The 13151-nt window shown below is 44.0% G+C and overlaps 1 protein-coding gene and 1 long non-coding RNA gene across 4 annotated transcripts in view; one reads left to right on the forward strand and one right to left on the reverse strand.

The window, feature by feature from the left end:
- Positions 1–1096: 1096 nt before the first annotated feature.
- Positions 1097–6881, reverse strand: LOC112561888 (protein unc-93 homolog A-like). Its single transcript, XM_025234726.1, has 8 exons — positions 6056–6881; positions 5387–5510; positions 4943–5071; positions 4536–4722; positions 3793–3898; positions 3195–3386; positions 2803–3070; positions 1097–2454 (listed from the first exon to the last, which is right to left on the reverse strand). The coding sequence occupies exons 1-8, from the start codon at positions 6737–6739 to the stop codon at positions 1730–1732; spliced, it is 2415 nt and encodes an 804-aa protein (XP_025090511.1). The 5' UTR covers positions 6740–6881; the 3' UTR covers positions 1097–1729.
- The window catches only part of LOC112561907, a 41190-nt gene continuing 31353 nt past the window's right edge, over positions 3315–13151 (forward strand). Inside the window, exons 1-3 of one of the 3 annotated variants that reach the window (XR_003098741.1) lie at positions 3315–3453; positions 5370–5503; positions 10556–10652. This is a non-coding gene — a long non-coding RNA (uncharacterized LOC112561907). Of the gene's footprint in view, positions 3454–5369; positions 5504–9791; positions 10279–10555; positions 10653–13151 lie in introns of those variants that run through there. The other 2 variants (XR_003098743.1, XR_003098742.1) reach the window with 2 other exon arrangements.

Raw genomic sequence — 13151 nt, forward strand, 5'->3', positions numbered from 1 at the left:
CTACCTTTGATAACAGACTTCTTCAAGGGGAAGCAAATCATAAGCCACCGGACATAATTATAGCGTATTTTCTGCTTATGGACTTCAACTTTGGAATTTTCTTTGTATTCACATAAGTCATAGCCATTTTCTTTCTTTTATTTCGAATCATCACTCAATAGAAGACTTCTTCGTCGTTATTTTCATTAGTTATCATCCGTTAGCTGGTGTTTCCTCACGTGACTGCGTTTCCAAGCCTCGATTATTGGGTTAGGTGCTTTACAAAGGCTTGTTGTTGTTGTTGTTGTTGTTGTTGTTGTTGTTGTTCTTCTTCTTCTTCTTTCTTCTTCTTCTTCTGCTGCTGCTGCTGCCTCAAAGCAGTGTTTGTGTGCATATACACTCATCTAAATTCGAGCTTATGCTGAGCTGAGTATCTGTTGACACTGAAGCTACTTACAGTTCAAATAAGTATACAAACAAGCATAATCTTTTAAAAAATCATATTTAATAACAATATTCACAGGTCAGCACAATTCAGGCTTTGATATACAGGCATACAAATTAACAGTACATCCATTCACCACTGGCTTCATGTAACTGATATTGTCCTATAGATTAAAGTTATCTTGATTTTATCACGTATTGGTGAATGGCAAAATGATAACAATAGTAAGAAGTACCAGTAATCAGGCAATTGTTCTGGGTGCTCAAGCAAATGATGAGCAAAAAATACACAGAATAAATTGAAGCTTGAAACAAAATCTTGATCGTAATAGTAATGTTTAACTAGGACTTCAGAAACAACATTGTAAGCAAAAAACCTTCAGTATAAATAATCACTAGGGCTAGTTTCGTTGTGAAATTAATTCTCTTTTTATATGGTGCTGCCTTAATATTGTAATGATAGCACGAAAACACATCTGGGTGTTAAAACAAGTGAAAATAAGATTACCGTAATTTGTTGGTTTGTAAGGCTACACACAGCCTCTGGGGTAAGTCTTGCCTCTGGGGTAAGTCTTGCCTGCATCAGCGATGGTGATGTTTTAAAGGTTCAAATACTATATATCACACTCAGCTTCTCCTCAAGCTCATTGCTATTTAACAACATAATATAAATTTACATGTTTAAATATCTGCATGCAGACATCTAAATACAGACCTCACCGGAAATGCCTTTCTATGTCTTCATTCTTTACAGAATATTAAATATTAAATAATTTTTTCCTTCCTGGTCTCAGCACAGAGCCAATGGACCCGAAATGCAAGCCCCTACACAAGTGTGTATATGTGCGCGTGCGTGTTTGTCTATGTTTGTGTGTGTGCGTGCGCTCGCGCGTGTGTGTTTGTGTGCGTGTGTGTGAGTGTGTGTGTATTTTCATTTTAATGCAGTGCCACACGTGTAACCGTGTTTATTATCACTTAACACACACTTATAAGTCCCAAGAATTCACATGTAAACCTTGTGTTACCTCCTCGTGTAAGCGCAATTTTTTTGGGCGGTGTGTTTATTTAACAACCCCATTGCGAGAGCACATCCGCAAGAGGATAGTACTTATGAATCAATGTATATCTAGTCTATTTCTCATGTACTGTCGCAGATCTTAGACTAGTCAAGGCAAGGTTAATAAAGGTAGGCCCTGTTCTCAAGACTATCACATGATAAGAGACAGACATTGCAATCTTTCTTGCTGGTGCATGCTGCAAACTTGTCGAGTTTAGGTTATCACACGTTGTTGTCGAGGACAGAACCTCAATAAACATATGTCTCTCCCATTTTCCTTTGTACTTTGTAATTTTTAAAAGGATCGTCGTTCCTCTGCATCCACATCTCCGCCTCGTCAAACATTTCTATTTCGTCGAGGCTTTGCGACCGTGGCATGACCTGGAAAGCCTTGACCTCGCTCGACCTCACGTTATGATTGGATGGGTCCACGCTCCGAGAACGTGCGTAGTACGAGACACTGACGCGCTGCCAATCCGTTTGGAAACGTTTGATGTCGTTGTTCATCTGCGCGCTCTCCCCAGAGGCCAGGTAGATGCCGTCAACAGTCAGCCGATGCCCTCTTTTCCTCTCTTCCTCTTCGTCGTCCTCCTCTGCGTAAAGTCTCCTCATCTCTGCTGCGCTGACCTTGTCGCCACGGATGTTCTGTCGTTTCTCGGGTCGTCTTTTGCTGCTGTCGCTGTCATCCTCGTCAGTTTCATTAGCGGCTTGTTCCGGTTCATGCCGGGAGATGTCGCTTTTGGGAAAGTGTCGTCTGCTGAGCCCGTCGATGCGCTCGCTAAATCGTTGCCGGAGTTCGACTCCGATATACAGCAGAATGCCGACGACGAGGAAGCCGATGGCTATGGAAACTGAGGTGAAGACGCAGAGATGGCCGTGAAACGAAAAGGACAAGGTGAAGCCCACTGACCGGCACGCCTGGTAGATGGCGAAGGCAGGTTCTTTCTTGTCAGAGAAGGCAACGGCAATCATGGCTGCCATGACAGTAACAGTATTTTGTTAAAAAATATATACAAGCTGATTAGTGCTGTCACGACATCTTTACATCTATAACACTGTATCTATACAGTCATATTCTATAAATAGTAACATCGTTTCTTAAAAGCTGTACTTAATGTACAAAGTTGATAGATAAAAGCCGTGTTTATATGTTCATGACTGAGCTGACTAAGGGATAGAATTAGCGAATCAGAGAAAAGAAGATAAAGGCAGGTCTACAATCTTTAAAAATGCAACAAACACAAAGTTAGGAAAGTACAGCCTGAAATTTATATATGGAAAGTAAATTATGACAACAGATAAACTGAAGAGGTAACACTTACCGTTGGTTTGGGTTTGCCAGATGGCTTGTGACAAGCCCCACACTGAAGGTATGATGAAGATGAGCGTTGTCATGGAGGAATCTGGTGTCCAGTTGTAGAGGATGATGAGTAACACCAGGTTAATGACAGCGGCCAGCAGGAAGAGTGCCAGGCGGCCTGACCGGCGGGCCAAGCGGCTGAAGATGAAGACGAAGGTGGCTGTCACTGCTCCGTACGCCGCCATGACGAAACCCACCATGTGGATCCCGATGGGACAGCTGATGTAAGCCTGTCACAGACACCAGACTTTTACAGCGAAGGGAAAACACACACAAGCCACCTCTACCACATCTCGCTACAGAATACTACCACCATACCACGGTTTGTGATAAATGAAACCTCTTGCAACTTACCTTAGTGTACTCGCCAAGCAGGATCCCTTCCTGCAAAGACTGGAAGATCATGAAGGGCACCAAGAAGAGTAACTCTGTTCCGAGCAGCGTGGTCAGCCAAGATATCGCTGTGTCATGGATGCGAACTTTGGCCACCCATTCGCTCTTGGGCAGTGGTGTCACCAAGACTACCGTTAGACCCAGTCCCAAGACCTGTTGAAGTAGTTACAAAAAATGGAGGTCATATTTACTGGATCACAATGTAGTGAGAAGAAAGTTGGTGAGTAATGAACTGAAATGCACTCCTGTAACACTCACAAGCAAAACTATCCACACAGGCACTACAATAAGATGCAATGGAGGAGGGATAGTGAATGACAGAAAGAAAGGAGAAAGAGAGAGAGAGAGAGAGGAGTTTGAAAAAGAGAGGAAGATGGATTAAGAGAGTAGGTTTCGTCCTGTCGTACTATTTGCACACATAACTGGACATTGTGTGCTGTTTGCAGACATGTCCCTTTTGATATTTAGTTGAGTACGTTAGTATTATTCATGTTTATGTTTGCTTGCTATTTGGGAAATGTTATTGTTAGTTACACATCCAGGTAGGGCGCTTAATCACCTGAAGCCCAATGTAGATGCTCTGTAAAGTGTGCAGCACCCAGGTGTCTGGCTCCTCAATGTCAGTCACGTTTTCAGTCCAAGGACAGTCATTGGGTCCGCAGAATCTGAAAGATACCCACAGTGCAGTGTCCTTGTTAACGCTGCTGGCAAAACATCTTCACAGCTCGAATGTTGTCTGATCACGTGGCAGAAAGTAAGCACTTTTAATGGTTCGATAAAAGAACCTTCTTTGACGGCAATTCAAGTGGGCACAGCAGTTTCGGCCCTTTGAAGGTTAACAACAGTGGCCGTGACAGCCTTTGATACTTTAGTGTCAACTAAAATGCCTGAGACAACATGTGACATACATTGTGAGGCATTCAACAGAAGGTACATAGTGTTCATCTAGATAACAAATTATGTTGGTGCTACAAGGTCAGTGATGATGATGACGACAACGATGACGACGATGATGATGATGATAAGATCACGAACAAGAAGGGAAAGATGATTGGAAGTTAACAGGAGTTAAGAGTTCCTCGGATCAGTGGTGCTGTTTCAGTAAGGGTGTCACACTTGCAATCCTTTACCTGTTCAAACAGCCGTTAGCACCAAGAACACTACGACTGCAAGAGAATGGATAGGACATTGAGGGCAGTCGAGGGCTACATCATCTAGAGACACGTATAACAGCGGAGATACTAGTCCACCACTGACAACAGTGGACTGGCGAGTCGCTCTATAGTCGTCTACAGAACCTACTTGAAGACGATGGCCTCCGACTTGTTGCTGACGCCGTCTTGCATGACGAGGGAGGAGACGAGGTTGCCGACGATCTGTGTAGTCTCGTACAACGTGAAGAAGAGGCCGTTGAAACGTGACAGGATGACGTAGGGTGAGTGGGGGGAGCGCTTGGAGAAGGAGAAGCCGCAGGCAGACACGTAGAGACCTGCCAAACACACAGTACCTGTAGTACCTGACAGTGATGCTTCTAGCCAGACAGTTATTGCTGTGCTGAAATTGTTAGCGGACGTGATTCATCGTAGAATATTGACTTCACTACTTCATAAGAGTAAAGACTCCATAAAGAGTCGTAGCAGAACTGCAAGATATTGGGCAAGTTATTATGATCAATGTCAGCTTGAATAAGTCTCGTGATGTCATGCTACCTTGTGCAGTCCACAGCGGTCCAAGGAAAGCTCCCAGTAGGACTGAAGCAGGCACTAGCGTCCCCCATTGCGGGTAAAACTGCGCCAGGGTGTAGATGATGTAGCAAAACCACGCGGTGACCACACAACCTGCACATACAGACAGCGAGATTCTTCATGAAGCACGAGGGATTTTTTTGTAGGGGAGGGGAGTGTTTGTTTTTTTTCTGTCTATCGTCTTTCTTGGCGCGATCTCTGCTCCATCTGATCCCGGAAGATGGCGGTTGCATATTTTAATTAAAATGTGAACAAAGGAATTTTTCAGTTATGAACTCGATTTTATGACCGGTTAAGTGATGATTTGTTAATTTGTTTACTTCTCTCGATATGTTTGGGATACAACACTAAAATACTAGATCTGCACTATTCATTCTGTGCATGTCTGAAGTCAGTGAAGTGACCTACCCTTGGCGCCGATGAGGCCGATGAGTGTAGGTGCCAAGAGGCTGGAGACGATGGAGATGCCATACATGCAGCCCAGTGCACTGGCTCCCAGGGCCTCCTCCTCGTGCAGACTGCTTTGTAGGTTCTTTATAAGAGAACAGATGGTAAATTGTGATTATTAGCATGATCAATGTCTCGACTAATGAGGGGCAACCATCCTCACTGTGCATCCAATTGGATCGAAGGACATATTTTGCATTACTTGGTCTCTGACATCCTTACAAAAGACACCTTGGCGAGAGCATTTCGCTTTGCATTGTACGCATAAACAGTTACATCAGTTTTAAACAATAAATATTTGTGAGGAATTATAGGTGAAAAAAGACTGACTATTGTGGCAAATGAAAACAAAAAAACTTCAAATATCCTTTCCAAGATGTAACTGTTTTTGCACAGACTTGGGCGACTGACATGCGCAAGGAGCCAAACCGTGACCTCAATCGTTTTGTCTGCTAAATCATTCTGTCCAAAATAACGACTGCACCAAAACCTTAAAATAACCCAAACCTTAACTCGTATCTTAATCACAGACAACGAATATGAAATGATCTCCTCCAGCCCAATCCTCTAAAACTCCATTTTTATTTTTCTCTCACCACCCTTTCCCCCAGACAAACACCGTACACCCACCTGAGTGGCGTAGTAAGCGGTGAAGATAAGTTGGAAAGAGACGCCCAGCACCAGAATGTTGCGGATCTCCTTGCCATCAATGCTGGAACTTTTCGTGATCCATCTCCAGACTCTATCCAACAAGGGCAGGGGGCATTTAAAGTCGCCGCCATTATTGCTGTCCCCTGGGCTGGCGCTGGGGCCAGGAGGCCGGGCATTCGGAGAAATTCGTAACGCTAAGTACGGATCGGCCAGGTGCGAGAGAGAGTTTGAACCTCCAATGGTGCTCCGATGGCCGTTGACCCTCCACGGTCGGAAGTCCGGACTGCTGACGCTCGTGTGGAGCTGCCGCTCCCTCCTCTCCTGTTTCTCGCTTTTCCTCGGGTGTTTGGGCGACATCAGTGGCTGGAGGAAACTAGCGAGTTGCTTTCGTCTTTCCACCATCGTGCGCTGTTTTAAAACATTCGGCAGCTTCGTTCTGGAGTCAGACTTTTTTGTCTTCGACGCTGGCTTCGGACTGTGTTTTAGTTTCGCATGGTGGCTATTCGGTGACAGCTCAGAGCTACCATGCCTTTGTGTCCAACTTTCTACAGCTTCCGTGTGGCATAAACTATTCTTGACAGTTGCAGCTTCAGCAAGAACCTTTTCAAAAGCACCCGGTGCTGATCGGGAAAAAAGTTTTTCCCCCATAATTATCTTTTCCATCACTAGACGTTTTCTCCTGCTGGCTGCGCCTTTGTGTCGTCACCTATCTCCCGTCGCACCTCACCTGTTCTAGCATGGCCAGGTGAGTCCTGGTCACAATCAGCAGCTGGAACATGAAACTGAACGGCTCTGCGTCAGAGTGTGACATAGTCGGGCTTATAGTCGCCGCCAGCGCGAGACGAAAGCTGATCAAGAGGATCAAAACCACGGCGGGGACAAGGGAGGGGATCATACAGAGTTCAGGCAGGATACAACGGTTTGCATCGCAGATTAAACCACGACCAACTGCCACAAACAACAAGAAATAGCAACGCATGATGAAACCGACAGAGACATTAAGATGCGTACCCGAATGCCATTACACATATATCTCTGTGTGTGTGTATATATATATATGGCTTTCTGGAGAGTTTTATTTCTAGCCATTAACAGTTAATTTTCACGCGTATAGTTTAGTTAAAGCAAAACTTTCTTTATTTTACTGCATAAATTATACGACTATTTTGATTGTCAAAGGGCGCAGCTAGTACATTATGCACTTATTTTATTATTACAAGACAAACAAAAATACCCATGCAAGCTGAAAATGCTTATGCATGAATGGGACAAGAAAAATGACACTGACAGACTTTTTGGCACACTTATCTCCTTTTTTTCTGCTTGCTTGCTTCCCGTCTTAGATAAATACTTGCGAGATTTGCTGATTGTCAGCCAAATGCGTAATAGAGCCCAAGGCTGCAGACACGGGCCCTTAGTTTCATAACTCCGGTGGTTTATCACAGTGAACATTGCATTCCAATCTACCCGTGCCAAGGAAAAGGAGTCCTGGGATACTGGAGAGATTATTACCACCAATTATTAGCCATTTCGGGTGGATTCTCAAATGATCCTCGGAGGACGTAAGAATATCAGGGAACAATTATCACCGAGACTAGAGGGAGTGTCCTGGAGTTGACTTGCGCAGTTGGTGTGAAACTTAAAATAGAGGGAGAACAGATCGAAATAATGAATAATCATTGGGAGAGAATTGCCACCAGCAGCTAAATAGTTTACAACTTTATATTTCAGGTGAAGAAACAATTTTAAAACATGCTGATATTTAATCAATGGATTCTATGGAATGCGCTTACCATGAGTCGACTGGTTTTTGTTTTTGCTTTCAGAATGAAATTCCGCTGAAATGAATATTTGTCTTTCAAGAATTTTAGTAGAAAAGGAGACCAGAACTCTGGTTTTCACCTGTATTTGTTTGTTTGTTTGTTTCTGCGTGAAGGCGTGTGCCTGTACATTGTTTTGACAAGATTTCGCACGCATAGGATGACTGGGTAGACAGTCCAAGAGAAAGCCAATAACGACTGTGTCAAAGTCGTATGATAGTCAAGACTCAGTAATTTGGAGTATCCGTGGGTGTGATCCTCCATTTAATCCACAATTTATACAGAAGCCTCTGTCATCAAGCCTGCTCATCTGCGTCGTCTGCTGGAATAGGCTGCTGTAGGTTGTTACGCACTCAGCGTGCAGCGAGCATTGCACACCTTCCACCCAGCAGCTCGCGATTAGGTTCCATTTCCCGGTTGTAGCGAACATATTAAGATATCAAAGTAGTGTAAAACTGCGCATGTCGTTAACTTAAAAAAAAAAAAATTATGTGCACCTGTCACACGCTTGCATGGGTCTTTTGCTACAAGTTGACTTAATCTTTTTAGTACAGTTCAAATAAAAGTGTTTCATCATTTGTTTTATTTATTATATTCTTGTTATTGTTCTTTGAAACGTGCCAATCCATGTAGACAAAACTATTTCCCTACACAAGCTACGTCGTCAACTTTTTAGTGATGAGGTGAGGTTACTATGTGAGTAGGAATTCTTCTAACTTGTGAATAAATGTCTCGCCTCATTTAACGTCCACCGAGATCGAATTAGTCATCGTGACATTAACTGCCTCTAGATGTCGCATCTGTCCAAAGTAGAGACCGCGGTTAAAAAGCAAGGTGTGCTTCCCACGGCCTCCACCTTATTCCTGTTACATGACGTAGCAGTCGACAGGTGCTTCTGTTTCCTCGTCAGCATCGGACGTATGCCGCTGACGTCATGACGAGGCGGAGGACCTCGCGAGATTAGACCTCAAGCCGATCACGTGAAAGAGCAGACAGTGAAGGAACAGTGACAGTTGGGTCGAGAAACTGTCCGCTGTTTCAGGTAACAGGCTTTGTCCGCGCTTAGACCCAAGCCTGTCGTGATTACAGCCGCTGAGGTCGGGTGCTTTCTGCCACTGTGTCGCCATCTGCATCTCAGGCCTTGAAATCCTCGTAAATTGCGGTTAAAACTTAGTTAAGACGCAGTTGCACATTACCCACTGTGCATGCTGACTAAAATACGCACATTGCACAGAGAGGGACGTGCATCGGAACCCTGAAAGTAGAAGGTCAAGGCTGGGAAAAAAAGACGGCGTCAACGTCTCACACCGAAAGAACAGACGTTGTATAGGGCTGTGAAATCAAGCTTTAGTGAATCAAAAGCGAGTTCGCAACGGCATTTAACTGCTAATCTCATATTTAATACAGCATAAAGTTAAAATCCAGATATTAATATTTGCATTAAAAGGCGGTGCCTTGTATAAAAATAGACCATATCGCGTTTCTTTAATGGGTTTAGTGTTTGGTGATTGGCTGTTTGAGATATTTTGAGACTTCCCGTTTACTGAATATGAGGTATTGAGAAGATTACGAAGAAACAATGTATGCAGTTGAAAGAAGTGCGTTCTTACAGCGTTTTTATAATAATGACTGCGTGGTTAACTTTCCACAATGTTATCAACAGCATACCCCACAATAGCCTCTCTAGCAACTGTGGTGTTGCTATTTAGTAACAGAAGGTCTGTTAAAAATGTCTTCATGGCACCCGTCTGTCCGATGTTAGACTTCATTGGTCTTCATAAGTAGGGTACATTTAAAATAAAAACGTTTCAGCTGAAACTCTGAAGAAGCAGACGAAACAGACGGACATCTTCGTGTACCCAACGCCAGAAGACTCTGGCAAGATGGGCGGGTAGACTTCTTATCTGGCATATGGTACATTTAATACTATTTGCAAAATAGAAAGAACAGGTGTAAATCATGACAGGTAAATGAAATGGGTAGTCTGCTATCAGTCGCTGTGACACTTTGTGACTGTGAAAATGTGTTACCAATGTTACATTTAACACTTTGCCATGGGGCGGCGTTAATCAAAGTCCCTCAAGCCCTCAGAGGCCCCCGTCTGAGAAAATGCGCGTTATCAACAATCTTCGAGTGCCCGTACCCCGGGTAGACCGCTCTTGCACTGGCGTGTGAAGGGGTTGGGGGCGGAGCGTGGACGAACTCGGCTGGTTGGTGTTTTTCGCCGTGCCAGCAGCGAGCGTTAACGAGGAGATACAGTAGAAGCAGGCCTTGAAGGGTGTCCGTAAATAGTGACAGTGGCAGTGACGACCGCGTTGACCAAGGGAGAAGTAGATGAGCGCGAGCTTTCATTGAGCACAGACCGCGAAGGGGGAGGTCCCCGTGAGTTGTCCTCGTTTTTCTTTTTCCAAAGCAGCTGAATAAGTAAAGCACAGACAGAACGAACGTCACCGCTGTATGTGCCTGTTGGACTTTGACACCGGTTTACGTTCATTTGACGCCCACTGATGCTTGCTGCGATTTGACAGCCAGAAATGTTGATAAACTTTTGACGTACACAAATATTTGTAATAGTTTGACCTCTGGAAATGTTTGTAAATTGTTTGATGTCCAGTGTTTGTTTTGAATGACGCCTCACGATGTTTTAAACTGATTTCAGAAGCCGAGCACTCACGCGAGACACCATAATTATAGCAACATAGGGTCCAGGTACCTGCTGATGAGCGGCGAGTGAAGTCATCGTTAATTTGCATCAGGTATGTGAGTTACTAAAAAGAGACACAATTAAAACGAACACGTGTCTTTGCAAAACAAAGCTCCACATTGCCTTTTCACACGTTTATGTTAGTATTTTTATTGTCTACTGATAAATGAAGATGAATGTCCTTTTTAGCAAGAGCATGCACAGTTATTGTCATAAGGTTTACGGGAGAAGAATCTTTGTCATACATTTTTTTTAAATATCCTAGAAAATAATGTGACTTGTGACGGGTATGATAAGGATTATTGTTTTGGGACAAGAGTTCCTAAGATTATATTTAAAGACCAACTAACGTGCTTTACGTTTTTTTAATTGACAAAATACACAGCAGAAATTTAAGGAGCGCGTTTGCTAGTGTCACCAGTGAAAAATGTATCACTTTAACGATTGAACTAAAGAATCCTGCTGCCTCATCTAAAACATCAAGTTCAGTTTATTCTGTTGCAAATTTGTATATGAAGAAATTCACGCGTTTGTATGAAAATTGGAAACGGGATAGTTTTGCTTAAATGACTACATACAGACGGACAGGCACGTCAGCCAGTAGAACGAAAAATGAAAGGATTTATAAATATAGACAAGGTAACTATAGACAACATTAATTGTATGCGGAAATGTATTAGCAAGATGTATTTGTGTACGGAGACATGCTATTTGTGTGTGTGGGTGTGTGTGTTTTCGATGGGTAGAAGAGATGCATGGGCGGGTACCTAAGGACACAACTGGAAACCCTCAGGTAAGTGATCTGGAACACATCTGAGACAAACTGACTTACCTGCCTCGAAATGATGGTGACTTATGATGAACGACATAACTTTTCTCCTGTAATTGCCGTTTATAATCAAGTTGGTTGTTAAAGGGACGGAACTCCAAAATTTGGGCTTTTCTTAATGTGGAAAAATGGATTTGTAGCCCCTGCACTAGCAGGTCGCCGCAGTTCCGAAGTTCTCGGCGACCTATTTTTTGTACACCACACCATAGGTCAGTGGTTCTTAACCTTTTTTGAGGTACCGAACCCACAAGTTTCATATGCACATTCACCGAACCCTTCTTTAGTGTCATCACGAATTGCGGGTGTGTCGACCTCCGTGGCGGAGGCTCCGCCCGACCCCTGAGACCGACTCCCCGAACCCCTAGGGTTCGATCGAACCCCGGTTAAGAACCACTGCCATAGGTTATTCGAGGTTTCCGTGAGTTTCACTCGTTCTCGCGCGTCTAGAACTTTATTTCTCTCTCCTTCTCTCTCTCGCAAAGTGCTATAGAACTTCGTCGTGTAAAACAACTAAAATCAGTGAATATGGGTTGATCACTGCACGGTTATCAGACAGTTGTATAAAGAAGCAGTGTACCATCAGTGTGTTGAGAATTTTAGTCGAGTAAGGAGCTGACAGCCACACTCTAGTCAGTCAGTTTGACACCCAGGCTCTAATCAGTTTGACACCCAGGCTCTAGTCAGTCAGTTTGACATCCAGGTGCTAGTAAGTCAGTTTGACATCCAGGCTCTAGTCAGTTTGACCCCCAAGCTCTAGTCAGTCAGTTTGACATCCAGGCTCTAGTCAGTCAGTTTGACATCCAGGTGCTAGTAAGTCAGTTTGACATCCAGGCTCTAGTCAGTTTGACCCCCAAGCTCTAGTCAGTCAGTTTGACATCCAGGCTCTAGTCAGTCAGTTTGACATCCAGGTGCTAGTAAGTCAGTTTGACATCCAGGCTCTAGTCAGTTTGACACCCAAGCTCTAGTCAATCAGTTTGACATCCAGGCTCTAGTCAGTCAGTTTGACACCCAGGCTCTAGACAGTTTGACACCCAGGCTCTAATCAGTTTGACACCCAGGCTCTAGTCAGTCAGTTTGACATCCAGGTGCTAGTAAGTCAGTTTGACATCCAGGCTCTAGTCAGTCAGTTTGACATCCAGGTGCTAGTAAGTCAGTTTGACATCCAGGCTCTAGTCAGTTTGACCCCCAAGCTCTAGTCAGTCAGTTTGACATCCAGGCTCTAGTCAGTCAGTTTGACATCCAGGTGCTAGTAAGTCAGTTTGACATCCAGGCTCTAGTCAGTTTGACACCCAAGCTCTAGTCAATCAGTTTGACATCCAGGCTCTAGTCAGTCAGTTTGACATCCAGGTGCTAGTAAGTCAGTTTGACATCCAGGCTCTAGTCAGTTTGACCCCCAAGCTCTAGTCAGTCAGTTTGACATCCAGGCTCTAGTCAGTCAGTTTGACATCCAGGTGCTAGTAAGTCAGTTTGACATCCAGGCTCTAGTCAGTTTGACACCCAAGCTCTAGTCAATCAGTTTGACATCCAGGCTCTAGTCAGTCAGTTTGACACCCAGGCTCTAGTCAGTTTGACACCCAAGCTCTAGTCAGTCAGTTTGACATCCAGGCTCTAGTCAGTTTGACCCCCAAGCTCTAGTCAGTCAGTTTGACACCCAGGCTCTAGTCAGTTTGACATCCAGGTGCTAGTAAGTCAGTTTGACATCCAGGCTCTAGTCAGTTTGAC

Source organism: Pomacea canaliculata, linkage group LG4 (genome assembly GCF_003073045.1).
Source record: "Pomacea canaliculata isolate SZHN2017 linkage group LG4, ASM307304v1, whole genome shotgun sequence".
In the NCBI taxonomy this organism is placed as follows: domain Eukaryota; kingdom Metazoa; phylum Mollusca; class Gastropoda; order Architaenioglossa; family Ampullariidae; genus Pomacea; species Pomacea canaliculata.

Coding starts and splice junctions, on each gene's coding strand:
- LOC112561888 (XM_025234726.1), bottom strand. CDS start 6,739: ATGGAAAAGATAATTATGGGGGAAAAACTTTTTTCCCGATCAGCACCG. Junction 5,072..5,386: donor CGGCCTCATCGGCGCCAAGG/GTAGGTCACTTC, acceptor CTGTATGTGCAG/GTTGTGTGGTCACCGCGTGG. Junction 3,387..3,792: donor GCATCTACATTGGGCTTCAG/GTGATTAAGCGC, acceptor CTACTTCAACAG/GTCTTGGGACTGGGTCTAAC.